This window comes from Gopherus evgoodei, chromosome 4, assembly GCF_007399415.2.
Source record: "Gopherus evgoodei ecotype Sinaloan lineage chromosome 4, rGopEvg1_v1.p, whole genome shotgun sequence".
Taxonomy (NCBI): Eukaryota; Metazoa; Chordata; order Testudines; family Testudinidae; genus Gopherus; species Gopherus evgoodei.
The window spans coordinates 144,995,314-145,023,208 of NC_044325.1; the positions used below are offsets into that span (position 1 = coordinate 144,995,314).

The 27,895-nt window shown below is 45.8% G+C and overlaps 1 protein-coding gene across 1 annotated transcript in view; it reads right to left on the minus strand.

The window, feature by feature from the left end:
• PLXNA2 (plexin A2) overlaps positions 1-27,895 on the minus strand; it is a 334,324-nt gene that overhangs the window by 171,305 nt on the left and 135,124 nt on the right. Inside the window, 1 exon segment of the mRNA XM_030561685.1 lies at positions 1,575-1,709. Within this exon segment, the coding sequence (XP_030417545.1) occupies positions 1,575-1,709 (135 nt within the window).

Here is a 27,895-nt window from a genome sequence, read left to right on the forward strand (position 1 = left end):
AGCCTCCCACCCTCCCCCAATCACAAAAGCACCAGCTCTATTAATCTGTATTATATCGTTGTGAGTGATGGCCACTAAAATGCTTAACAGAGTCATGAACCCAAGAGGCTGGCTTAGCGGATGGGACCGCTTGTGTTTCTTCATCTCAGAGAGGAATGGCTCATACAGCTCTGTTAAGTTGAGGTCCTGTTTTATTAACACTTGTGTTGGCTCCCTCAAGCAACAGAGTCCAGTGGACTGCAGGCCATAAATTGGTGTCAATCATTTTAGTTTTGCTGTGTACAGTCTGGTTCCTGTTTTCAGAGGGGCAGTTTATCATGCTCATAAACAGGTTCAGAGGAAAGGGCCCTGCAGACGGTAATATTGGGGAATCTTAGAGGAAGCTGACACAGCCAGGAGCAATGACTCAGTTGCTGACTTTCTCTCTCTGTAGCTCTACTTGAAATCTCACTTTGGTTTGGAGTGAGTTAATAGCCTGACCTCTGATCTGGGGCTCACAAGTGAGATGAGTTTAACTTGGTCAGGCTAGTCTGCTGTGGCATGGAGTCTCCAAGAAATTGCTGCCTGATTTATCACAAGCAGCTTTTTCTGTTCCAGGGGGTAGGGCAGGTCAGGACTGAGAAGCACGGACAGAACTGAGAGCCTGGGAAGATGCAAGTCAGGACTAAAGTGCATTAGCAGAGCTCTAAGAATGTAGATAAAGGACTGTGTGTGTATCTAACTAAGTACTTAGATGACCCTCATTGTATAAGAAACAATCATTAATAGATATAGCCTCACAATACCCCTGTAAGATAGGAAAGTATCCCTATTTTAGAGAGCGGGAACTGAGGTACAGACTAAGTGACTTGCCCATGATCACGCAGGAAGCCTGTGGCAGAGCCAGGAATAGACAGCAGTTCTCCTGAATGTCAGTCCAGTGCTCCATCCACTAGACCACTTTTCCCAGTATATGTGCACGCATGCCTGAGACTAGAATCAAAGGAGTAGCCAAAAGCCCAGATTGAGGTAATTCACAGAGCTCAGGACTAGCATAGCATGGGATGATGTAACTGAACACTTAGTTGCACTGGAAGATCTTGCTTGCACAGCATCTGCCTGTATCATGTCCTGGTTCCAGCCCTGTTTGCAACAATTACTTGCTTTCAAAAGCATTTAAACAAAACAAAACAAAACAAAAAAACCCCACCCATCTCACTAAATCCAGAAAACAAAAAAAATCATAACGGGCATTCCAGCAAAGCTATGCAAAATCAGCCTCCTGTCAAACTTGCTGAGGGGAATGAATGGGTGAGTCTTGTGCTTGGGACATACTTTCCTAGCAGACTATGATCCAAATCCCCAAACCATATTTCACTGAAGGCAACTCAGCCCAATGTCCATTTCTTACAGACAATAGCATGCTGGCAGGCAGGGGAAGTTCTTGCACCCCTCTGCACAAATGGCTGTCTCTAGTCAGTTAAGCCTCCTTTGGCACTGTACCTACCTGTACTGACCCCTGAACTGTGACTCAGGTACAGTGCACAGGAGTAAAGCTGCAAGCCACGGAGGTGGTGTAGAAGAGCACTGCTTACCTGTCTTTCCGACATGACATACAGATACTTCTGGTCGATGGAGAAGGCCATGTCTCGAAGGATAGGGCTCCCATCCTTGAAAACTGGGACCATTTCATACTGAATTCCACCATGGGGGGGGCCATCTGCCCGGATCTGGAAAAAAAGACAGGCAGATGACAGGTTATGTCACTACAGCTGAATATGCAAAAGCACAGGCAGGCTAGAAACAAAATGCAGAATCAGTGTTCGCACACGGGAGACATAAGGCAAGAAATGCTCACAACCAACATGAGGGAGCACGAGTTAAAGCCGAGGCTCTTTCTACATCTCACCTGCAACATTACTTCCACACACTATGAGAAACAGTGAGACTTCTAGCTAGGAAACCGCGGAAGAACTGGGAAGCTGGCATGGTGAAATGGCAACTTCACAGGCTGATCACAATTGTCTCACTATTATCTTCCTCTCTTCCCACCTGGCTGTTGGATTCAGATGTTGCCTTTTGTCTTAAGCTTAGATTGCAAGATCTTTGGAGCAAGGACATTGATCTCTGTATGTACAGCACACGGTGCAGTTGGATCCTGGTCTCTGGGTGCTTCCACAATAACAATGACAAATAATAAAGAAAACCTTTCCAGATCCTCAGCTGATATACTTTGTGTCATTCCATTGACTTTATGACTCTACTGAACTTTGGGGAAAGGGAAAGAGATTTAGAAAGAAATTGTCTTTCAACATATGTCTCCCACTGAATCAGAGATGAGCAAAAATACACCCTGGACTACAGAAAAACAAAACCAAACAGGTACTCCACTATTACTTTTAAGCCTGCCCTATACACAGACACTTGGAGCTAGATATCCAAAAGTGCCCAGCATGCAACCTGCACCTAGTGTGAGTTGTTCTTCTGAAAATCTGACCACTAAATGCTTGGAGGGGAGCGGAGCTCTTTGGAAATCTGATCCTGATTGCGGATGCTAAGGCTGTGTGAAAATTTTGCCTATGGATTCTGATCTGACTTATACTAGTATAATTCCATTGACTTCAGTGAAGTTACTCCTGATTTGTACAGGTGCTAGAGGAGAATCAGGGTCTTAATGTTTAAATAGTGACAGTATAACTCATGTTCCCAAAAATAAACAATTTAAAATTATTGACCATCGATGACTTCTCATTTTCCCACAACCCCAAATTCAATATTACATCTGTCAAAATGGGAGAGCTGATAGTTTTTAGGAGTATGATCGGTAAATATTGCATATTTATTTAGAGACAGAAGCTAGATCTGATCTGATTTACAGTGACCACTCTTCTGTTCTAGTATCAGAGGAGTAGCCGTATTAGTCTGGATCTGTAAAAAGCGACGAAGAGTCCTGTGGCACCTTATAGACTAACAGACGTATTGAAGCATGAGCTTTTGCGGTTGAATACCCACTTTGTTAGATGAATGTATACCCACATGCGTCTGACAAAGTGGGTATTCACCCACGAAAGCTTATGCTCCAATACGTCTGTTAGTCTGTAAGGTGCCATAGGACTCTTCTATTCTAGTCAGGTTCCTGTACTGCTCATCACCATGGTATCTGAGCTCCTTTCAGAAGTGCATTAAGTGAAATGACTATCATTTGTCACACACATGCTTCTTTCTGTCTTCCTTTCTTCTCTGACTCAGGGACAAAATTGTGTGTGAATTTTAAAAAAAATATATATCACACACACACTTTGGATGTGATTTTCAAAAGCATCTAATTCTAAGTGACTCCAGATCAGACATCCAGTTGAAATGGGACTTGTGCCTCTAAAATCACTCGTTTGAAATTCACCCTTTGGTTACAGTGGAGCTCCCCCAATGCATACTGGGGTTGAGAGCAGAAGCAGCCCCAAAGTTTCATGCTATCAGAGCATCCAAGAGGAGGACTGACTCATGCTGACTACCATACCTCCTCCCCAGTGGGGAACTCCTTTAAAATATTAAGACAATAAGGACTGAGTCTGCCACGTTCTGAGATGATATGGTCCTCTGAGATGATATGCCAAATTCACAGGTTCCAGCAAGAAATATCTAGCCAAAGCACAAGCTGCCAAGTGGATGGATAAATAGCTCAGTGGTCACATGGCTTGTTCAGTTCGAAGGTCTCCTAGTCTTTAGGCATGGTGATTTGAAACTCGATGATACAAATCCCTCTCTCCCTGCAGGAAAACCTTACACAAGTTATAATCAAACCCACTGCTGGTGAAAAGCATGCCACTGCTGAGATCACACCACCTCGTCCAAAAATTAATAATTTATGGCTTTGGGGGCTGGGAGGAGAATAAACAAACAATTTACATTGTGTCTTTCCTACCAGGATTTGCATATTTAAATAGCCATTTGATTGCAACATGGTGTCTACATAACACCAAGCTGAAAACACTGGCAACCGCCAGGCTGGGAGATTAGACCAGCCATGCGAGCCAATGGCTCCATAGTGCCCACTGATGGCCCAGTGGCTCTCTGTGACTGAGATATTGTTACATGCTGGCCAGCAAACCATAGCCTGCAACAGGCACTTTTAAAGCATGTGCATGCTGCCCTGTTAGGAAAAGGAAAAGCAGGGGGACCAGAGTCTTGGAAAAACCTCTTATCGCTAAGAAGCCATCTGCCGCAGACTCATGCTGAGCTGTCTTGCTGGATCCCAGCCTGCTGCTCAATTACTCCAGGCCTGACTGCTGGGGCTGAGGCATGAAGGATCCAGGTTTGGAGGAGGCTGAATCTTCAGAAAAGGTGATGAGGCTTGTGGAGGAGACATGTAACAATTCTTATTTATCTCATAGGCAGCGTGCAGCATGAGGTGGGGGGGGGGGAAATCCCTGTCATGGGATTAGGATTCAGAACTGGGAACCAAGAGAGCCTGGGATCTAATCCTTGACTCTGCTACAAATTCACTGTATAGCCCCTTGTCAAGTCACTGCAAGGGGAATTGTGGGTGGCTGAGCACCCATGCAAAAACCAGGCCATGTGTCTGAGCCTCAATATCCCTGCCCGTAAAATGGGGACAATAACCCTGATCCTCCTTTGTTAAACACCTAAGACCTGTTTGCAAAAGCTGCCATGTCAGCGTGAAATGCCATTATCAGACTCTTAGAAAAGGGAAGTTGCCCACATCCCATTGCTAAATACAGCAACTTGTTTGGAAGAGCCATGGGTGCCTCCCTGCCTAGAACAGCGAGTTGCGTTGGGATGTGCTGACATGTTTATTTTATGGGCATCTCTCCCATCTCTTCATCTTTTAAATTTTTTCTTACTAATGAGCAGAAAAGGAACCAAATGGAATCTGAGTAGAGAGGAGTTTGAAATCTGCATCTAAACCCAGATCTGAATTCCATTATTACAGACTCTTTAGTAAACTGCCCCAGACTTTTAGAATGGGAAAGTTGGATGAAGACAGAGGAGCAAATCCTGTTGTGAATTACACTGGTGTAAAGACACCCCACTGACTTCATGAAGTGCAGAGAGACAAGGGTAGAATTTCATCTTGAATTTCCCAGGGACGATGTATAATGTAATTGACTTCCATGGATTGACTCTAGCATTATGCTGCTGTATCTGAGAACGGAGCTGAACCCTGTCTGTCTCTGGAGCTCACCTGTAGAGCTGGACAGGATACGGATTTTTCATCCCACAAGAATTTTTGTGATTTCAAACATTTCCCATTCTTCACTGGGATGAAACTGAGACCTTTCAAAATTTGTCATGAAAAAGAGAAAAAGAGGAGAGAGAGTGAGAACCACCCCACCCACCCTGGAACCGGTGGTCATGGCACTCAGGTGAGAAATGGGAAAACCAGGTTCAAGGCCTTGCTCTGCCTGATTTAGGATGGCAAGTACTTGCTCATGCATCTGCTTTCTCTCTGGTTTTGAGCAGAAATTCCATCTTGGACCTAAGAAACCCTTCTGACAAACTTGTTGTGGGACAAGTTTGCGGTTTGATGAAACAGCCTTTTCTCATGAAAAATGGTTTAGTCCAAAAATTCCCAACCTGCTATATTCACCCAGTCCCGCAGCATGGTCACGGCAAGTAAGCTTCTCTGTATGCCATCACAGCTATTTAAACGGCAACCAGCACTGAGGTCCCAAGCAGAGCGTTGTGAAATCACACAAGGAATAAACAGCAGGAAGCGAATCTCAGGCTAGAAATGTTTCCATTAAAATATCAGATTAAAGGCAAAATGAGGGGGAGGGGAATAAGGCACATGAAGCAGAAAACTTTCTAAAAATTAGCTGTTTTACCAAGTTCGTCCCTGGGGTTACAGCAGCTCTTTCTGTCGCCCCTCTCTCTAGCAATGAGGTCAGACAGGACTAATAAAAAGAGATGCCACTGGACAAACCTACTGCAGTCAATTGTTGGTTGTTGCAACCAAATTACAATTAAGGGTGGATTTGGCACTATGTTTATGAGTCTGCCCTTTTAAACTAGACAGAGTGATATCTAGTCAACAGACCAGAGCAATGGGACTCAGGATTCCTGGGTTCTAATCTGGTCTCTGTCACTGGCTTGGTGTGGGACATTGGGCTTCCCCTTAACTGTGTCCCATCTGCACAAATGGAGAGGAGACTATTGACTTCCTTCAAAGAAACAGCCAAAGGCCAACTAGTGTTTGTGAAGAGCTTGGAGATTGCTGGATGAAAGGGTAAAAGGGGAGAGCCACAGTATATTGCATAGATGATGAATGCTGAGAATATGCCCCATAAACACTATCAGCTACATGCACCTGATGCATGATCAGCTCTTATTCATTTGGGCAGATACTTTCGACAATACTGATGATTATCCTGCTCTGGAAGGGATGGCAGTGCTGGGACAGTGCTATCAGACACACTGGTGATGGATTCACCATTACTCACTCTACTTTCTGTTGACACTTAAAAAAGAGCAAAGAAAGAATTTAAGGCTTGCAGGGGGGGGGGGGGGGGCCGGAGGGTCCCATTATGCTCTGCAGTTAAGCTAACTGTAAGGAATGGAATTTTTTTAAGTAATAACCTTTAGAAATTGCTGCAGCAGATATAGGAATATTAACCACAAATATGTGTCAAAGGTATGAAGAACTAAACAAACCATGTGACCACTGAGCTATTTATCCATCTGCGTGGCAGCTTGTGCTTTGGCTATACGTTTCTTGCTGGGACCTGTGAATTTGGCATATCATCTCAGAGGACCATATCATCTCAGAATGTGGCAGACTCAGTTGTTAGTGTCTTAACAACATAACCCGCAAAACGGAATATGCAATGACTAACTAGATGATATCGAGGCAGCGGCAAAGCTGCAAGGGAACAGAGGACTTAGAAAATAACCTATGATAAGTAGCATATACTAAAATGAGGAAGTGATAAGAGTTGGAATGATATGCAATAAAGAGTAATAAGGGTATAATTGCCCTGAGCAAACAGGATGACGTAGAGACCATTTGGAGTCTGAATGCAGACTGTCAGCAAACTACAGGACAGTTTCTCCATAGGTGCTGGGAACTGTATGTCTCTCTGTATATGTGCCATCTTTACTCTTAAGCAGTGGTACTCAAACTATTGTAGTGGTGACCCCTTTCACATAGCAAGACTCTGAGTGTGACCCCTCCCTTATAAATTAAAAACACTTGTTTTCATATTTAATACAATTATAAATGCTGGAGGCAAAGAGGGGTTTGGGGTGGAGGCTGACAGCTCGCGACCCCACATGTAATAACCTCATGACCCCCTGAGGGGTCTCGACCCCCAGTTTGAGAATCCCTGCTCTTAACCAATGCAAACAATCAAGTGATTTATATGAGATTTGTTATTATTAAACCCATCTGGACTTGAGAGAACCCCTCTCACTAAACATATATTCGCAATTAAATCTGTGTTTAAGTTGAAGGTTCCAGGACTGTACCTCAGTCATTTAAACTAAAGTGCAAAGATCAATCCCACGCTGCTCCTTTCCTCATGGAGTTCTTGCATCAGCACAAGCTGCCAGGAGCCATACAGTTGATCTAGTGCCCTCTATAACCTCCATGCTCAGTTTACCAGCTGTTATGTCTTCAAGCCTAAAATGTTCTCTCAGCATCTATCTTCCTCTCTCTCCATCCACCCATAGTTAAACTAGCTGTTTAAAGCTGTTTCCATGGCAACAATCTTTAAAGTCCTTCCGTAAAAATGTCTGATTGTAATTTGTGGTGCATTTACTGGCAGCTGCCAGGCCTGCTGGGGTGGCAACTTTCACTCACAGAGACATGGCCTGACTGGAGTCTATGAGGACGACACACTGTCATTTCCTACTGTTCTCCCATTTCCTTGACGAACGAACGGACATGCCTCTTCCTAGTCATCTTAGAGACAGGGAGTCCTCATGGATAAGGTACTGGACTGGGACTCAGGAGATCTGTGCTCAGTTCCAGCACTGCCACATACTCCGTGTGACCTCAGGCAACACACTTAACTTGTGCCTCAATTCCTCTTCTGTAAAATGGGGATAACAACAACTGTCTTTCCCCACCCTTTTTTCTGAGCAAGCTACAAGCTCTGTGGTTTGTGGTCTCTTACCCTATGTATGGACAGCACCTAACACAGTGGCATTTCGCAAGACTGCCGGCCAAATGAATGGTTAGGGCATGGAGTATATGCAGTTCACATAGACTCAGTCTAGTGATATCAGTAGAATAAATGCATGCATGGGACAGAGAGAGAGAGAGAGAAAGAGAGAGAGAGAGCTCTGCAGTATCTAAAGGGTTAAAGCTGAAATGGGGTTTAGGAGGGGAGGTAACCAGCCAAATGAGCTGCATGGTGCTCACACAGCTGGTTGCTTTTAATCTGCCCTCTGAGCTGCTATTTGCCTGTAGAGAGTCAGTTATATTAAACTCTGTGCCTGGAGGAAGATTTGTCAGCTCAGGTACAAGAGCTCTGAGAATGGTTACAAGAGGCTGTGGGATCTGGGTAGGGAATGCACTAAATTGCAATGGCTGAGAGTGGGGCAGCTGCAAGCAGGATGTGTGGTCTGGGTTCATTTGGGCTTGGGCTGTTGGAGAGAAACATCATAAATATTCACTACCTTCCAAAAGGGACCCCGCTCTCCTAGGGAAGAGGCATTCACTTCAGCTCCATTTCTCTCTGTATCCGGCTCCTCCTGTGTGCTGTTATTACATGCACTAAACTGCTACCCTTCACCACTCCCAGAATCTGGGCTGTGGTTCCTCCTCAAAAATTCCCTGAGTGAGGGGGAAAAAAAAATCACCCTATATAGGAGCTCCTGGGGATCTTTCACCCCAATGCGCCTCTTCGGAGGATAGTCACACAACAGCTAGAACTGCTTCTCTCCTTTCTGATTGGCCACAAAGGGCCACTCTCCTCCTTCCAGCTGAGAGACCTGAGAAGCCATTTCGTTCTTGAGTTGTCCAGTAGCTCAGACTTCTCTGGCAATTGTCCCTGCCCTCAGAACCAAGCACAAAATCTTTTAACTCCAGCTGCCTGGCCTAGCGTCACTAGACTCTTTCCCTCATTCTTCTCACAGGACAACTCCCAAACCAGGTGTCTAGCGCCACAGAGCTCGACCAAGCAGTGGAAGATGCATCCCTTAGACAGAACACTCTCATCCTGACAGTTTGGTTTCCTTGGCAACAAATCATGATATCATAATGGAAAAATGACAACTTCAGTGAATGGGGAAGGAGGAAAAGGGATCAACTTCACGACAAGAAGCTTTTGTTGATATTTGGACAGTGAAATAATTTCTTGAGCAAATTTATGGGCATTCATGCTGCAGCACGAGCCTTTCCAGTGCCTGGCAACTGCGTCAATAAACACAATGCCACAGACACCAGGAAGAGGACCACCTAGTTTAGTACAGGAGCGGCTCTAGCTTTTTTGCCGTCCCAAGCACAGCAGGCAGGCTGCCTTCAGCAGCACGCCTGCAGGAGGTCCCCGGTCCTGCGGATTAGGCGTACCCGCCGCTGAATTGCCGCCAAATCCGTGGACATCCTGCAAGCACGCCGCCGAAGACAGCCTGACTGCTGCTGTCGCAGGAACCGGCAGTGCGCCCCCCGCAGCTTGCCTCCCCAGGCACGCACTTGGAGCACTGGTACCTGGAGCCATCGCTGTTAGTGTAACACCCAGAGCCCAGGAATGCAAGTCACAAACTCCAAAGCCTGAGCATGCAATACTGGCCTTTCTGCAAGTTCAGCAAAGATATCTTTCCTACTACTCTGCCTGCATGTCACATCACTGATTGCTAATGAAACACTAAGACCTTGTCCAAAGTCACAATCTAAGTGAGACTGAGCTTGATCAGTACCCGAGTAAGAGGCTCCAGGTGGTGGTGTTGATTCAGGATGTGGTTCTTCCAATATTTAGTCAAGCTCTTAGGAGTCAGCCCTGCCAGGAGGGATGGTAGTGCTTCAATTAACTGCAGGAGCATTTGGCTCAACTGGAGATGGCTCAAGACTCCAGAAATATCCATTTCACCCAGAGCATGCTCAGAGACTTAGCACAGACATTAGTGCAATTACTCCCATAGCCATGCGACATCACCACATTCATATATACACCAATGTTGCCAACTCTCACGATACTTGGTGTTTCCCATAAAGCCTCAGCTCTTGGAGTCATGAGATTACTGAGAATCTCATAGAATCATAGAAAAGCAGGGCTGGAAGGAACTTTGAGAGGCCATCTACTCTAGGCCCCTGCGCTGAGGTAGGACCAAGTGTACCTAGACCAACCCTTGAATGCAGCGTAGTGCAGTCTAGGGGCCAGTAGGGGGGCCTGTGTCTGCCCAACTCCACCGGGCCCCGAGCCAGAGCCCTAACAGTGGCAGATGGTCCACCACTGGGTCAGCAGGGAATCCCACCGAAACATGCTGACCTCATGAGGGTGGAAGGTACCACTTGCTCACCCTCCCTGGGTCACTTCCTACTGGCTTTCCTGCAGCAGCGGTATATCGGGCATCAATGCCTCCAGGCTCCTCAGCACAAGATGCTCTGTGGGGTTTCGATGATGGCAGGCCTCTGATACAAGTCTTGGGCTCTTCAGCTCCCATAGGTAAGGACTGTAATGGCCCCTGGGCTGGAGCCTCTACCAAGAATCCTTCCTCCTTGGCAGTCAGCCCAGACTGAGCTAGGCTGCTCCCTTTTATACTGCAGCAACAGGTGGAGCATGCCCAGCAGCATCGAGGGGGCATGCTAAGAGTGCTGCCTTAACCCCTTCTGCTCCAGTGCGGGGCCAGTTCATCCCGTCACAGTCTGATAATTTCATTCTTTACTATAGTTTCAACCAATTTTCCTGGTACTGTTTGGGAGGCTTCCTGTTTCTAATGTCCTTTTAAAAAAATTGATGTTAGTTTTTGTTTTTAGGTAGTTTATGCTCCTTTTCATTTACCTCTTTATGATTTGACTTCCAATTTTTTAAGGATGTCTTTTTGCCTCTAACTGCCTCTTTTATTCAGTTTAGTCATGGTTGCATTTTTTTGCCCACCTTCCCCCCCTTTTTCTATTTGGGGTATACAGTTGGCGTTTTTAAATAGCGTCCATGCCGTTTGCAGACACTTCACCCTTGTGACTGTTCCCTTTAATTTGTTTAACTAGCTTCCTCATTTTCAGGTAGTTCCTCTTTTTGAAGCTAAATGCTACTGTGGTGTGTTTCTTTGGCATTTTTCCCCCTACAAGAGTGTTAAAGTTAATTACATTATGGTTGCTATTACCGAGCAGTTCAGTTATATTCACCTCTTGGACCAGATCCTGTGCTCCAGTGAAAGAATAGCCAGACAGATAGTAGGAGAAATGGATGGAGACTAAATGATGAAAGCCCGAAGAGGATAAGATGCTCAGCACATGGATATGTTCAGCAGTTTGGAGAACAGAGGAGAGGAGGATGAGGATGGAGCAGAGGCTCTGGGATTTGGCTGCGAATCAGAGGAGTCACCTGGGATGGATATAGTTCTTTCCTCAATCACTTTTGATGTGTGTTTGCAAATATGCTTGAAAAATGCCAAACACCACACTCTGCAAATCCAAATATCAGTGCTGGCTCAGAGTATACAGAGCCAGCAAAATGCGCACACACGATGAAACAGAATGCATTTCAATTCAGAAACTGCAGTTCTTCAAAAGGCATTGTGGAGATTTACATGGCTAATACCTCCACAATACAGACTGCAGGCATAAGCTCTGCATTATCTTAAGAGATTAGCAAAATGCCATATTGTGTCATGTATATGTTGCAGTGTAGCACCCCCGGTGACAGTGTGTGATCCATTCAAGGCTCTAATATGACACAAAGCTCCTATTTGCCTATTGTATCAATGCTTTCGCTATGTATTTTGCCTGGCGTCACAATGATTACTGTACCAAAGCTAAGATGCAGCTGGATCTCCTTCCAGTTCCTCCCAGCAGGCTCCCATTAAAGGGCATTAACACTCTTTGTGGGAACTTTCCATTATTAAAATTACTTGTCTTATTTTCATTATGAGTTTTTCAATGAATCTCCTGGTTAAGAGCTCAGTGCCAAAAAACCCAGCAGCATCAGTCTTTGTCCACAAGGACTGACTTCTTGCCTCAGATCCTAAAAGCAATGCAAGGCCAGTTGACGTTTACTTTTCAAGAGTTGCAGCTACTTTTCCACATGCACAGGCACATGAGAGGAAATGTACTCAAAAGCTACCTACTGTAGGTGTGACGTGCCCTGGAGAGAGACTGCATGTGCACAAAAGATATGCTGCTGAAATGACTCCAGGTAAGGTGGCAAGGGGATCTGGGTGTGTCAGTTGCTCCTCTGCTATTTGCATATAACAGTGGCAAAGTGAAAAGCGCCAGCCCCGGAGCCTTTCTTGCTGGAGTTTCTAGCCCTGCAGGGTGAATTCCATTGAATAGCATTAAGTTTCTGTAAAATGGATATCCCTGGTGAGGTTTTAGAGGCTGTGGAACTGTACACCAGTGTGTCACCGCATCTATTACTGGAAATGAAAAACAAAGCAGCACAGAAACACCATCTGATGTCAGTCCTTGCAGAATTAATATGATGAATTATTCTATACTTTCAGCTGTATGAGGCAGCTCTCCTGACGCCTTGCTTTGGTGATGGGAAAATCCACCCTGGAGAACAACATGATTCTGGCTGGAGCAAGCAAACGCCTACAATCCTACCATACCTTTCCCACCCCACATTCTCTACAATTCTGTGAACTTTCCCCTGCCTAGTTCTGGTGCTGAACAAGGAATCTGCAAACAAGGGATTCAGCAATGCAAACACTCCCCAAAGACAGGATGAGATAAACAAACATCAGCCTGAGTCTTCCTGTATGTGGCTCTTTCAAACAATCTCTGTGGAGGGTATTTACTTTTGCTAATCCAATTTAATTAGACTGGGCAGTTCTGCAATCATATCAAGCTTAACAAGGAGGCTAGATGCACAGGGTGATAGAGTATTTTTGCCATCTAGTTAACTTGCTTTTTTCAATCCCATTTTCCTATTTAAAGGTAACCCCGCTGGGGTTGCATATTATCAGTGCTCTCATATCATCTGCCTTTACAATGCCTACTGAGACATTAAATGCAGCATTCTGAAGTATTGGCAATTCTGGCACCCTAATTCAGTGGGCTAAATCTGCAACGTGCAACCTCAATGTGTACAATGAAACCCATAGCTGCCCATACCACTCACAGGGAAGCAAGGGCCATGGAGATTACAAGTTGCTTCATAAAATACTCCAACAGCTCTGTGGACCTAATTCAGAATTATCCTGTGGACAAGAAACCTGACTCAGCTGTCACTGATGTCAGTGGCAAATGTCAATCAGTCAATTAACCCCCCCCAACATTGCTGTGAGCTAGGTTAGTACCTTTATACAGGGGACTATAATGAGACATAATAAGGTCAAGTGACTTGGATAGAATCATACTACGAATCAGTGGCGGAGCTGCAAACACAACCCTAGAATCCCAACTCTTAGGTCCCTACTTGAACTGCTAGGTGACATTCCTCTCCATTTTTACCCTAGTCGTTATTGGCCTGAGATTATCAATGGGGCAAAACCCAACCCTAAAGAATTTGGGCCTTAATTTCCCTAGCGAACCCTTTGTTCTGACATAGGAAGGAACAATAGTGGTGTGATTAAATACCCAGTCCCCTGCATGGGAAATTTCCCTCTTGAAATTAAAGTGAAATAGTAATCCTATTAAGTGTCTTCCCTTTAAATCATAGAGATGTCCGTGAGGAAATTAATGACAACCTGTTACATGCACATTCAATTCAAATCAGCGTATCCAATTACCTCCATTACCTGGAGGCCCCCTCATATCCCAGTCTCTTTCACTCCTGTCATATTTTCTCTATTTAGCCCTAAATTATGGTGGAATAGAGTCATTCTTGGTGATGTCTTCTCCATTTCTCCCCCCACAGATGTTATTGGGTAGGCATCAATATGGGGTTCATTTCTAAAGGTCACCAATTTGCAGTGCTTAATGGCTGGTAGAGAAAGAGCCTCTCAAGAGCAAAATGATCAGCAAAGGTCCCCTCTCCAAAGCATGAGAAAATCCATAAACTGCAGAGCCACCTTGCCGTGCTAGAGATTAAATACATCAGCCAATTCCCTGCATGTTTCCCTTCTTTGAACCTCTAGGGGATCATCTGGGAAGATGAATCGGTACTGTTAAGAGCCCCATGCAAAAAATGAAGCACTTGCAGCACACACATTGGTCCTACAAAACCCAGGAACTATGTTACATGTTTGTGAGCCCCAGCTACTAGCAACGTATCTATTAGTTATATTTACACAGAGACGTAGTCATAAAGAACTCTTGTAACAAGTACCATAGGGAGGTCAGTAGGTAGGGCTAACGCAGAGCAGCAAGGCTTCCAACACAAGAGTGAGCAGTAGAGCATTCAGCCATGGGGCAAAGGGCTACGTCTCTCTCAGTGTCTACATCAGTGGAAGAACCTTTGTGCTCCATGTAAGTTCCAATCAGACAGTTGCAGAGCCAGGAATGAAACCCTGTAGTGGCTCTCAGGGCTCAGTGCCAGCCACACTCACTCCCCTTCAAAATGAAATCAAATACTGAGAATGGGGTTTGTTCTACTGCAATAATCCCATCGTGCTATGGTATGCATCACTGTAGTGCCTGAGCATGTCACAGACACAAACTGAACAGATCTCCGGGTAAGGAGGTTTTATCCCCATTTTGCTGATGAGGAAACTGAGGCACGGGGAAGGGAAGTGACTTACTAAGGTCACCAAGTTCATTTTACTGCTCGTTTTACACAGCACATGATTGGGTCAGCTGAGGACAGAACCCAGATGTCCTGACTCCCAGCCCTGTGCCTTAATCATATCCTTCATCATCTTCAGAAACCGCAGAGTCTTCAGCTCCATGCCAGTGGCTATGGTTCATCTGGATAATGCCACTCCTCTCAAGACAAAAGAGAGGCAGCTGGTAGATCCAGGGGCCCTCCGATGAGTCATCACTATTCGGACCAAAAGCACTGTGAAGGTTGATGAGGCTTTACTTGCTTCCTGCCCCATTCATGCTGGCCGTGGCTATCCAACACAAGCGTACAGCGACAGCATTTGTCAGGGTGCTTGCTGTACCCTGGCAGTCTGAAAAAGCAGCAGCAATTGACATGAAAGTTTTGGGTCAAACATGCCGCCAAGCAGAGATGGTTGAGTTTGGGTTGCAAATCCAGCCTGACAGATCAGCTCTTCTTCCTTCACACTGCTGGGCACCAAGCGAACTAAGCAACAGGCCAGCGTGAAGCCAGGAGAGTCTGACTGTTTGGATTTTCCAACCCCAAACATTTTCCTACTCTATCCTCTCCCCTATTTAAGAGACGTTCTAGGCACGTGTAGGTGAACTTCCACTATCCATTTCATTAGGATGCCGGATTTCCTTGCAGACAGAATTGAGGTTCCTCTCTACTCTCATGCAATTCTTATTTCTGGGGACTCTCAACTACATTGGTTTGTGTGAATGTGCATTTATATCTTTGAAAGACAGAGGGAGGTGGCTAGGGGAGTAAAAGCTATGAAGCAGATCAGACTAAGCTGCAGAGTAAGTTAGTGAGTTGCTGTGTCTGTAGCTGTACACTGGGTGCTTAGAGTAGGAGGAAGAGATCTGAGATCAAGCCTGACTTTATTTTTACAAGACTCCGTGACCCAAATTATTTATAGATCTCAGGCTTTTGTAACTTCAATACTAATGTCAAAAATCTCTCTCTCTCGTGCACACACACTTCCCAACCCCATAGCTCTGGCAGTTTTAGCTAAAAGATTAAAGTCCCAACCCAGGAACATGGAGTTCCCTGGAGAAAGTCTCTCAGTCTGTCCAGAACTGCTGTGATAATTGGAGAGCAGCAAAAAAAAACTGCCTCCCTCTGCTGCCACCTCTTCTTCCTGCCACTGTGCTGAAATGGGGCAGAAATAGGAGGCATTGAGCAAGTGAGTAGGGCAGGACTTCATTTCTACTCTTTGGAACAATTGCACCAGCAAGTGCCACCAAACACAGAAATACCAACAAAGCAAGTGCACCCAAATTAACTCACTCGCAGACATTTCAGCACTAGGGGGTTGAACAATCTGCATTTGACTGTGAGATTCCCATTTAAAACTATTGCTTTTCCCACTTGTTTTCTAAGCATGCTCCGTGTGCCTTTTGTCCAGCACAGGGGCAATGCAATTAGCACAGATGGAGAGAGACTTGACTGCTTTAAATCCCTTCCCATTGTACAGGCCAAGTACATCCAAGGGCATTTTGGGCAAGGATCGAATACGAGTCAAACTCTCCGTCCTGAAGCTGGCACTGCAGACAGTCAGATGTCATGCCAAGGGAAGCACAGATCTCTTCTGTTTCAGCAGAAACCCACATATCCCCTGGCAAATGACAGCTAGTTATGATGCCGACACTCAATCTACTGCTTTGTGAGTGCACCTATGAGGCTGCTTCAAAGAGGCTCAGATATCCTACTGCAGAAAAGGGGTCAGTCAATTCAGCCTCTCTTATTTGCAGGTTTGAAAGAAGTAGGGAAGTGGAACCAATTCCCTGAGCAAATGCTTCACCACCAGCATGAGCACACACTGGTGTTTGTAGAGTAGTTGTAACTGTGTCGGTCCCAGAATTAGTCTCACAAAGTGGGTGAGGTGTGCTAATCAATCTGCTCCACCTTGCTTTTAGCAGCGGTGCTTGGAGTACCTTTCCACACCTGAAGGAGAGCTGTGTGTGGCTCGAAAGCTTGTCTCTCTCACCACCAGAAGTTGGTCCCATAAAAGATATTATTGCACCCACCTTCTTTCACACGCTGGTGTGCTATTGTAACATCTCTCTCGAGTGCTGCTGGGCCATGCATGCTGATTTGTCATTGTGTGTGTTACTGAGCACTGCCAACGCGCACCATGCCATACAAAAACAGTGGAAGACATCTTGCTTGTGAGCAGTGGGGCCGGGCATACTGGTTTAGTATTTCAGGGTTGCTTGTGAATGCTGGAGCTGTGAAATCTGATTTGCAAATGGAGAATTATTTACAAGTGCTGGCACTGTGTATACTGTTAAGTTATTGTAGGGTTGTGGATGATCAGTGGCGATGTTTATTAGGCACGTTGCTGGTAACTTATTTTTACAAAAAAGGACCAGTTAAAAAAACTATTTCTGAATCTAGAGCAGAGCCTATACAAAGAACTATAGCCCAGAAACAGAACAGCCTTTTCCAACCCTTTAAATAAACACAGACGTCCATTATCTCAAAAAAAAAAAAAAAAAAGTTCTGACTAATGGACAACTCAGATGCTTTGGCTGAGCTGAGAGCAAGAAACTCATCTCACACCATCCCAGGAGCTATACTTAAGCATCCTAAAATAAAAAGTACTCATCAGTTCCCCTGAGCTGCTTTTTATGGTAGCAGCTGCAGCACAGATCCAGTGAGTGAAACACAAAGGAAAAGCAGAGAGAAGCAGCTTTGATGACAAAGCCAAAGCAAGTGAAAGGCAATTGCACTGCAGTGCTAGGTACTCCATGACACGGGAGAATACATCACACTAGCCAGAGAGCAAACTTTTCCAGTGGGTAAGGAATGGTGTCCCTAAACTCTGTTTGTCAGAGGATGGAGATGGATGGCAAGACAGAGATCACTTGATCATTGCCTGTTAGGTTCACTCCCTCTGGGGCACCTGGCATTGGCCACTGTTGGTAGACAGATACTGGGCTAGATGGACCTTTGGTCTGACCCGGTACGGCTGTTCTTATGTTCAGTTCAGCAAAATTTGAGGGAGAAAAATTCAAGCCATTCACTGAAAGTTCTGCATAATTAAAGCAACAAAAAGGATGTTTTTTCTTTTCTTTAAATATTTTAAAGACCTTTTAGAGATTGATTTCTTTCATGGTTTCCTTTGTATGTCCTTCCAGTATATACATATATGAAGTGCAGGTGAGACTGGGCTCTCTCTTTTCCAACAATAGTCCTCCCGCACTCTGCAGAGCCCCTTGGAAAGGTGGCTTGTTTGCCTTCCTGCTTCTGTGTTAGGCACTAAAACTCTTAGACAGTGCCCCACTGGAAGCTGTGATCTGGACAGATCTCACCTGGTAAGCAGGGTGTCTCTCTCTCTCCTCCCCCATCATTTCCCCCCTCTCCCAGTCACACCAGAGCACCTTACTATATTTACCCTCACAACACCACTGTGAGGTCAGGCAGTGTTGTTGTCCCTGTTGTACGGACTTGGAACAGAGGCACAGAGGCCTGGTCTACACTATGCGTTTATACCGATTTTAGCAGCGTTAAACCGATTTAATGCTGCACCCATCCACACAACGAGATCCTTTATATAGATATAAAGGGCTCTTTAAACCGGTTTCTGTACTCCTCCCCGACTAGAGGAGTAGCGCTGAAATCGGTATTACCATATCGGATTAGGGTTAGTGTGGCCGCAAACCGACGGTATTGGCCTCCGAGCGGTATCCCACAGTGCACCACTGTGACCGCTCTGGAAAGCGATCTTAACTCGGATGCACTGGCCAGGTAGACAGGAAAAGCCCCGCGAACTTTTGAATTTCATTTCCTGTTTGCCCAGCGTGGAGCTCTGATCAGCACGGGTGGCGATGTAGTCCCAAATCCAAAAAGAGCTCCAGCATAGACCGTATGGGAGATACTGGATCTGATCGCTGTATGGGGAGACAAATCTGTTCTATCACAGCTCTGTTACAGAAGACGAAATGCCAAAGCATTTGAAAAAAATCTCCAGGCTATGATACAGAGTCCACAGCACAGTGCTGTGTGACAAACGTAACGGAAAGCCAAAGAATCAAATGGATGCTCATGGAGGAAGGGAGGGGGGGGCTGAGGACTCTAGCTATCCCACAGTCCCCGCAGTCTCCGAAAAGCACTTGCGTTCTTGGCTGAGCTCCCAATACATGTAGGGTCAAACACATTGTCCGGGGTGGTTCAGGGTATATCTCGTAAATTTACTCCCCCTCCCCCCAATGAAAGTAAAGGGAAAAAAATCATTTCTTGACTTTTTTCAATGTCACCGTATGTCTACTGCATGCTGCTGGTAGACGTGGTGCTGTGGCATTGAACAACAGCATCCTCTCCTCTCCCTTCCCCTGTTGCAAATGGTACAGTGCAGTAGGACTGGTAGCCATCCTTATCATCCCGTGAGTGTTCCTGGCTGGCCTCAGGTGAGGTCGGCCGGGGGCGCCTGGGTAAAAACAGGAATGACTCCCGGTTATTCCCGGCAGATAGTACAGAACAGCTGGTAACCATCCTCATCATAGCAACTAGGGGCTGAACTCCATCAGCCCCCCCCCCTTCATGTCTAAAGAAAAGATTCTGTACTGTCTGGACTATCATAGCAGCAGGATGCTGTGCTCCTCTCCCCCTCACCGTTTAATGTCCTGCCTGGACTATCATAGCAGCTGGAGGCTGCCTCCCCCTCATTTTCTCTCACTAACAAGTCTGTGTTTCTTATTCCTGCATTCTTTATTACTTCATCACACAAATGGGGGGACCCTGCAATGGTAGCCCAGAAGGGTTAGGGGAGCAGGGAAGCGATGGGTGGGGTTGTTGCAGGGGCACCCCCTAGAATGGCATGCAGGTCATCATTTCTGTGGGATCTGACATGGAGCGGCTGCGCTCTCTGGTTCTCTGGTACACTGGTTCTCTAGTACACTTGCCCCATATTCTAGGCAGGACTGACTATTTTTAGATACAATATAAAGGAAGGAATGACCCGGGGGGTCATTCCCATTTTTGTCATTGCGCCCCCTGCCGACCTCAGCGAAGGTCAGCCAGGAGCACCCATGACAGCAGCAGACGGTACAGAACGACTGATAACCGTCCTCTCATTGCCAATTTATAATGGCACAGCAGATGGTAGAGAACGACTGGTAACCGTCTCTGCTACCTTGCAAAGGCAAATGAATGCTGCTGAGTAGCGCTACAGTACTACCTCTGTCAGCGGCATCCAGTACACACACGGTGACAGTGAAAAAAGGCAAATCGGGCTCCATGGTTGCCATGCTATCGCGTCTGCCAGGGCAATCCAGGGAAAAAGGGTGCAAAATGATTGTCTGCCGTTGCTTTCACGGAGGAAGGAATGAGTGACAACATTTACCCAAAATCACCCGCGACACTGTTTTTGCACCATCATGCATTGGGATCTCAACCCAGAATTCCAATGGGAGGGGGAGACTGCGGGAACTATGGGATAGCTACCCAGAGTGCAACGCTCCAGAAATCAACGCTAGATTCAGTACATGGACGTACACCATCGAATTATTGTGTTTTGTCTGGCCGCGTGCACTCGACTTTATACAATCTGTTTTACAAAACTTGTTTATGTAAAATCGGAATAATCCTGTAGTGTAGACATACCCAGAGAGACTAAGGGCTTATCTACGCTTACATTTTATAGCGCATTAACTTGCTGGCTCAGAGGTGTGAAAAATCATCCCCCTGAGTGCAGCAAGTCTGAGCACTTTAAAGCGCTGATGTGGACAGGCTCCGAGCACTAGGAGCCAATTCCCGCGGCAGCGCTTTGAAGTTTCCAGTATAGACATACCCTAAAACCTCGTCTGCACTTAAAAGTTTTGCTGTTTTCACTGTGCCAGCATAATTAGAGCAGCCACTCTCCCTGTTTCCCACAGCTTCTTGTCAACTGCTGCTAATGGACCATTTTGATTACTACTACAAAAAGTTTTTTTTTCTCCTGCTGGTAATAGCTCACCTTAACTGATCACTCTTGTTAGAGTGTGTATGGTAACACCCATTGTTTCATGTTCTCTGTGCATATATATCTTCCTACTGTATTTTCCACTACATGCATCTGATGAAGTGGGCTGTAGCCCACAAAAGCTTATGATCAAATAAATTTGTTAGTCTCTAAGGTGCTACAAGTACTCCTGTTCTTTTTGCGGATACAGACTAACACGGCTGCTACTCTGAAAAGCGTAGACCCAGTTATACTAGTATACAAGTGCTTATGCCCACGGAGTTTTTTCTGGTTTGGCTATGTGAAATAAGCTTTACTAGTATTAAGCATCTTATACCAATAGAATTGCATCTACTCTAAGGCTTTTACAGGCATAACTATGCTAGTGAGAAAAAAAATGTAAACACCTCACACACACCCAGCAACATGTTGGTAGACTGTCCCAAGGTCACAGTGGAAGTCTGTGGCAGAGCAAAGAACACTGACCCAACCTGGTGGTTGGGATACTAGCCTACATCCCAGGCTAGTATCCCAAACACCAGGTTGGGTCAGTATTCAGGGACGAGTATGCAGGTGGTGCCGTTCATTGGTTAGGTACTGCTCCCCCCCGCCCATGTCCTGACTGAACATCGCCATGGCCCAGGGTGATGCTAGAGCGTGTCGTGCAGCTGGAGGTGCAGCCTTTCTGATGGTCATTAAATCAAGATGCTGACTATCTGGGGGCCATTAAAGATTGCATGGCCTTTCTGCAGGAGACTCATGCGCCCAAGTTTGGAAGTTTCATCACTGATCTCAGTAGGATTTGGACGAAGCCCTTTACTGGGTTCAGACATCAACTCAAACACCATGGCAACAGGTGCCAGCAGAAAACCTTGAAATAGAATAGTGCAGCTTAGGCATACCTCTCTCCCTTATGTCTTCCCTCATTTCCATCCTCTTCTTCCCATCTCCCCCCTACCTTCTTCTGGAGGGAAGATCTTACAAGATAAAACAGGGAGGGATGTAAGGAGGCACCACACAGAGACTAATCAACAGCCCCAGCACCTTTAATTTATTACTGCATGAGAGGCTTGTTGAGAACAAAGCCGACAGTTCGGAAGATCGTTCCTTTAAAAGATTTTTTATTTGAAAAGCTGTCAGCTCGCACCTTGTCACATCCCTACTCGCAGGAGAGGAACTTAATAATGTGTCATCTCATGCAAATGAGCTCCTAATTAATTAAGTACTATTCTTCCGGGGATGGATTCATTAGAATCAAATTTGGACAGATGGGTTGGTTAGGTAAGGGTTGTATTGTGTTCTACTTTAAATCATCTGGCTTTGGAGTCTGAGCACTGGAGGTGGCCTCAACGGGCAAAGCACACGATTCTTACAAAGTTCTTGCTTATCACCAGCTTCTTGTGGAAGGAATGCCAGTTCTATGGATACATCTTTTTTTCCTCCAGACTCATCTCTCCACAGACGACCCTCCGCATGTTGAAGGATTTCACTCATTACAGACTCCAGGTTATCTACGTTCCACACAAATCTGTTGTTAAAAAGGATTTACTTTAGAAATAAAGAACTGGGGAACTGAGTCGTAGATTTTTAAGAGCAGAAGGAAGTTTTAGATCATCTAGTCTGACCTCCTGCATAACACAGGCCATAGGATTTGACTCAGTTATGTTGAGCTCACTAATCTGTTTGGCTAACGCACCTTTCAGTCAGGCAAACCATCTTGATTTGGAGACATCAAGAGGTGGAGAATCCATCCATTCCCTTGTTTGTTTGTTCCAATAGTTAATCACTGAGAGTATGGAGATAGCTCTTTTCCCTCAAGGCACTTTTCATGTCCCCAATGTTTTGTATGTTTCCTGCATGAATAATATGTGGACGCCACTTCTTCTGGGTCTCTGTAAAGCACTAGGACCCAAATTTGGGCTGGACTGGGTTGATAAAGAAATCTCAAAACCTAAAACGTTCATAAACAATCTGCTCTTAACATGTGATGAAATGGAAGGGTCATAACTAAAGCTGCCTCAGAAAACTGAAACTTTTCAACAAGATTTCCTTTAACTTTTTTGGTTTTCTAAACAGAAAACTGAATTTTCCATGAAAAATTCCATTAAACTCAAAATTTAGACATTTTTAACCAGCCCTTGATATGACCCCATGAGGTGAATCATCTTGGACAGAGGCAGAGTAGGCCAAACAATGGAGGGGAAATTGTTCTCCACCCTCCTTTGTTTTTTTAATTGTGAGAGTATCAATGAAAATTTTCAAAGAAATTTCAAGAGTCAGAAGTTTTCCACCAGCCCTCCACACAAACGCTTTTTGCTGCCACCTCTTTCCCCATGTCTGGCACTTAGGGCTGGTCTACACTACGGGGGGAAATCGATCTTAGATACACAACTTCAGCTACGTGAATAACGTAGCTGAAGTCAAATATCTAAGATCGGATTACTCACCCGTCCTCACCGAGCGGGATCGATGTCCGCGGCTCCCCCTGTCAATTCCGCAACTCCGTTGGGGTTGGTGGAGTTCCAGAATCGATATAAGCACGCTCGGGGATCAATATATCGCATCTAGATGAGACGCGATATATCGATCCCTGAGCAATTGATTTTAACCCACTGATACGGCGGGTAGTATAGACGTAGCCTTACACAGGGCAACAAAGGGTTAGTATGAAGCACTGCAGAGATCTGACCAGCTGCATGCCATGTCCCCATTTTGCTGACAATCTTAGCAGAAAGGCCAATCCAAATTCCCCTTTCTCCTGTCCAGAGAAGTCCTCATAGAACTGCTGGGTTTATCAGGCCCTAAGCTGTTCAAAGTCAATGCAAGTCTTTCAACAGACTTTAGATCAGGCCCCTAAGTCAGGGGGAGAGGTGGCCATGGCTCCTCAATTCCTATAACAACCCTCTCCTCCCCTCCAAAGTCCCTTTGGAGCACTCATTGTGAGGAAGGAACATTACCCGGCTGCTCCCTGCCTGGCACAATTTCTGCAGGTATAGGACTTGGGTTCTAGGGCCGTCAATCTGACATCTTTCACCAGTATCGAAGTCCCTTATAAGTTACCCCACTGAACATGCAACCACTTGAGAGCATCCAGTATATTACTCGCTGAGAGAGGCAACAGCTCAGGACATGTCTGCTGAGCATTAAGAACCAACCTGCCCCAAATCTGTTCCTTAATGGAGACCCTGAAGGTGCATTGACTTCCTTTTTCTTTTGTTAAACATTAAGCGCCTTTTCCCCCTCTGCCTTCTATTATTATTTTTAGAGAGATGGCCCTGTGCTTCTCTGGGGAATAGGAATCATTAAGCAAACAGCACTTGGCTGCATGCAGGCTTTACATTTTGGCACTGAGCAAGGGAAACCATCAAACAGACTAAGAACTGGTCTCAGAGAGAAGGGAATCGGATAGGTGTTCCTATAGCATCAGGCACAACACGCTGCCCTTTCTGTAATTCTCTCTCCTCGCCTCCGTTGCTCTTTCCTTGACCCATCTCTGCTGCTCGTGCTTAGTGATGCCCTTACCTGACTCCTTCCACTTGGAGTTGAAGTGTAAATGAAAATACAGCTATGCTAAGAGGAGGACGTAGCTGCCACAGCATAAGCTATTTCTTTTAAACACCCTGTGTCCTGTCAGTGACACACAAACAAAGGCTGCTCGTGTGCAATGTAAGCCCTGACATTTGCCTAGCAAAATCCTGGTGAGAATGGACAGCTCTCCATGCAACCCTCTCGCCCCAGACATGCCGAACTCCTGGGTCACATGCTGGCTTGTTTCCTTATTTCCACCCCACACCCCCCTTCTCCCCTTTGCCTTCGCCTCAAGGCTGCTGGGAGTTGGCAGGCATCCACTCGGAACTCATGAACTCTCCAAGGACAAACAGGAGCCATCACGCCTCGTTCTGCTTGATGCCCACAACTTGCAATTAAAGATGAAAATGTTTTGGGTCGTGCAGGTGGATTTCTTTTTTGGTTTGGTTTGTTTCTGGAAGCCAGGCAGCACACACATGTGCTGAGCCTAGGTACAAGGGTTACCGTTCAGGTGCATTCCAAGTAAACTTGTTCAGAGTAACTGAATGAAATAATCATAGCTGACAGACAGGCACCAGAAGAGGCAGATACAATGAACATGCACCCGCAGACACACACATTCCCCAACAGATAACAGTGATTAGGTTCTGCCAGCTGCCCGGAGGAACTGCAGGCACAGGAAGAGTTGGCAAGGGAGCGGGGGTCAGATCAGATGCCTTCGTAGCTGGTGCTATTGCAATGCATCATGGAAAGGAGATGATTTCCATGGGACTCGCAGCCAGGGATGCCAGGGGCAGGACAGAGCTATACAGTTCAAGCTTTTCAAACGCTTTGTTTAAAAGAAAAAAAAAAAGTGCACGCAAGAACTCTGGCTGCCAGTCCTGCAGCGCTGTGTGTGTTCAGGGGAGGGCCAGCCTCACCTTTCACTACCATGACAATGTGACTCAGTCCTCACCGGAAGGGGTCTCTTCTAGGGTGAGAGAGGGAAGCCAGTCAGTCAGACACCAGGACCCATTCAATCCTTGGCCTCTCTGCTGAGACTGCTGACAAGGGATTCAGGCACTAACTCTAGTGCTGGCTTTTGCCATATAGAAACCCATTTACTGGGAACGGGACTGAGATCACAAGCAATTAAGATTGATGCTTCCTAAACTTTGCTTTGGAGACTCAACATAAAGCCTTTTTCTGTGCACCTCAACTAACTACCTGCCCTCCCCCCCGCCCCTGTTTCTTTCGATGAAGGGTATGTACAACGAGATAGTCATTTTTGCTATGTCAGCATTTGCACGCAGGACTGATAGCCAAGGCCTACCCCGCCCCCCTCAATCCTTGCTCTGCTTGTTAACATGCCACAATGTGATCTTGCTGGGGGAATTCAGAGGTGCAGGGCACTTACTTGCCCAGATTCTGCAATACACGCTGAACTGCCAATAAGGGATTTGTTCCAGAGTCACCTCAAAAAACGTAATACCCAGCTCTGACATAACACTTTTCATCACTAGATCTGAAAGCACTTTACAAAGGATTATTGGAATCATTATCCCTGTTTTACATATGGAAAAACTGAGGCATGAGGAAATTACTTACCCAAGATCAATCAGAGATTAACACTTTCAACCTGCTTTATAGGGGAAAGAGGGGCTGTAGTGCTTAACCTTTATAAAGTGCTTTTTGATTCCTGGATGGAAGGTGCAATAGGGGAGCAAAGAGTTGGTATTATTCATGGCTATGATATGTAAGGAGACCAAGTGTCATGCTTAAAACAGGTTGTCACATCCCATTTGTGGCTCTTCACTGGAAAATCCCCAAATAGAGCCCTATCCCTGTTATCCATTCACACTTCACCTGTGCCCAGCTAGCTGAACAATCTTCTGATATTCGGTGTCAAGATCTCTCTCCCTAAATACAGTCTTATGGCAATAAATTTCACAGCTGAGTGGATGGTCTGCTGGTCTTGGGTGACCGTGTAACATGGAATAAAAAGCCACTCACAAGGCTATTTAATGTCAGGTTACGTTGGAGCCAGTAGCAGCTGGCAATCCCTCCCAGAGGAAGAGCCAAATGACTGTCCTGGACTGTCACATGATTAGCAAAGTCCCTCTGTTTCTCACATGCCAGCACTCCCAGCTGCTCAGCCAGGAGTCAGAAAAAGTTCCTGGGGGAATACACTTCCCCTGCTTCTTGAAATGGAGCTTCTAAAATGCAGACATTTAAAGGACATTGGACCACATCCTGGAGAATACGCTGCAGGGTACACTGTTGCATGAGGCCCCAGGGCATAATGATGGATCAGGCAGTGCTGTTAATTCTAGTGGTCACAATATTTGGATCTTTTTCTTCAAGTCCAAGCTCCAGGAGTCATGCTATTAAGAGAGAATCTCTTCTTTTGAAAAATACAAAAGAAGTTTCTAACTCTCATAGGTCCAAAGAACAGCTTGAAAATGTGACCCCTAAGGTTCAAAATTCTAAAGGCAAATAATAAAACCCTCTCTCTCTCTCTAATGACGTTGGCTTATCATATACTGAGGGGTGACTCGTGGTTTCTGAATGCCAGTAGTTGGCAATACAGATCGGGTGATGTAGCAGGCCTGCCCTGCATACGAGAGAGGAACACCGAGCTGTGGTGGGAGAATCAATAGTTCTAACCTTTGCTGGGCCACACGATGTTAGTTTGTTACAGAGACAGGCTGTTCAGCTCACGCTGTAGAACCTTATGCCTCCAGCTTTTGGAGGTTGCCACTTCAATCCCGTGTGTTGGCCAAGATGGCTGCTGTCACACAGGCTAAATCCACTGACAGCTGCAAGTAACCAGGAAGCTAACAGAGTTGTGTGTGTTCATGACAGGCTCTCTCTCTCTCTGGATGAAGTGGATCCACAGAAAGCAAAAGTCAGAAACCCCAGAGAGTCTGTGGGTGGCAAAGCTGCTTCTACTGATCTTGAGTTTTACTGAAGTTTTGTTAAGTGATGTCCTTGAAGGACAAGATGCAATCACAGCCACACTGGTCTCCAGAGAGTCCAGGGCAGGAGTGGTGCAAGCCAGCAGCACAGAGCTCTGACAGTATGTGTCAGCAGTCAAGTAACCAAGCTCCCTGCTGTCTCTGCCCATCCCCTGTGCACAGACCTGTACTGGAGCTCAGCTCATCTTTATTTAATAACCCAACAGGGGATACATGACGTACCAAAGTTGCTCCTGCTCATAAGCAGATATCTGGGATCCAGACCAAGTCTGAGTTAACCAGGACAGGCAGAATTCAGAACTGACACACACAATGAGCACTTGAGCTTTAACGGTCCTCACAGGAAGTTTGTTTATTTCAGACCCAATCCTGGAAGAGTTAAAGCTTCCTGGTAGGAAAGCTCTGAAGTATGAAGAGAGATTCAGCTCCCATTGATTGGACCAGTTCATATCCTGTGTTCTTAAGTGCAGTTACAGCAACTGAATCCCTCAGCTGTCAGTGACTGGCAGCCCCAGTCAAGTTCATGCTCCCAGTATGCTTGGTTCTGGGCAAACACAGAGAAAGAGTCCCTGCCCCAGTGAGCTTCTCTTGAAACTCAGAATTGGGGGAGATCATAGCTGTGTCCAGTCTCTCTCTCTCTCTCTCTCTCTCTCTCTCTCTCT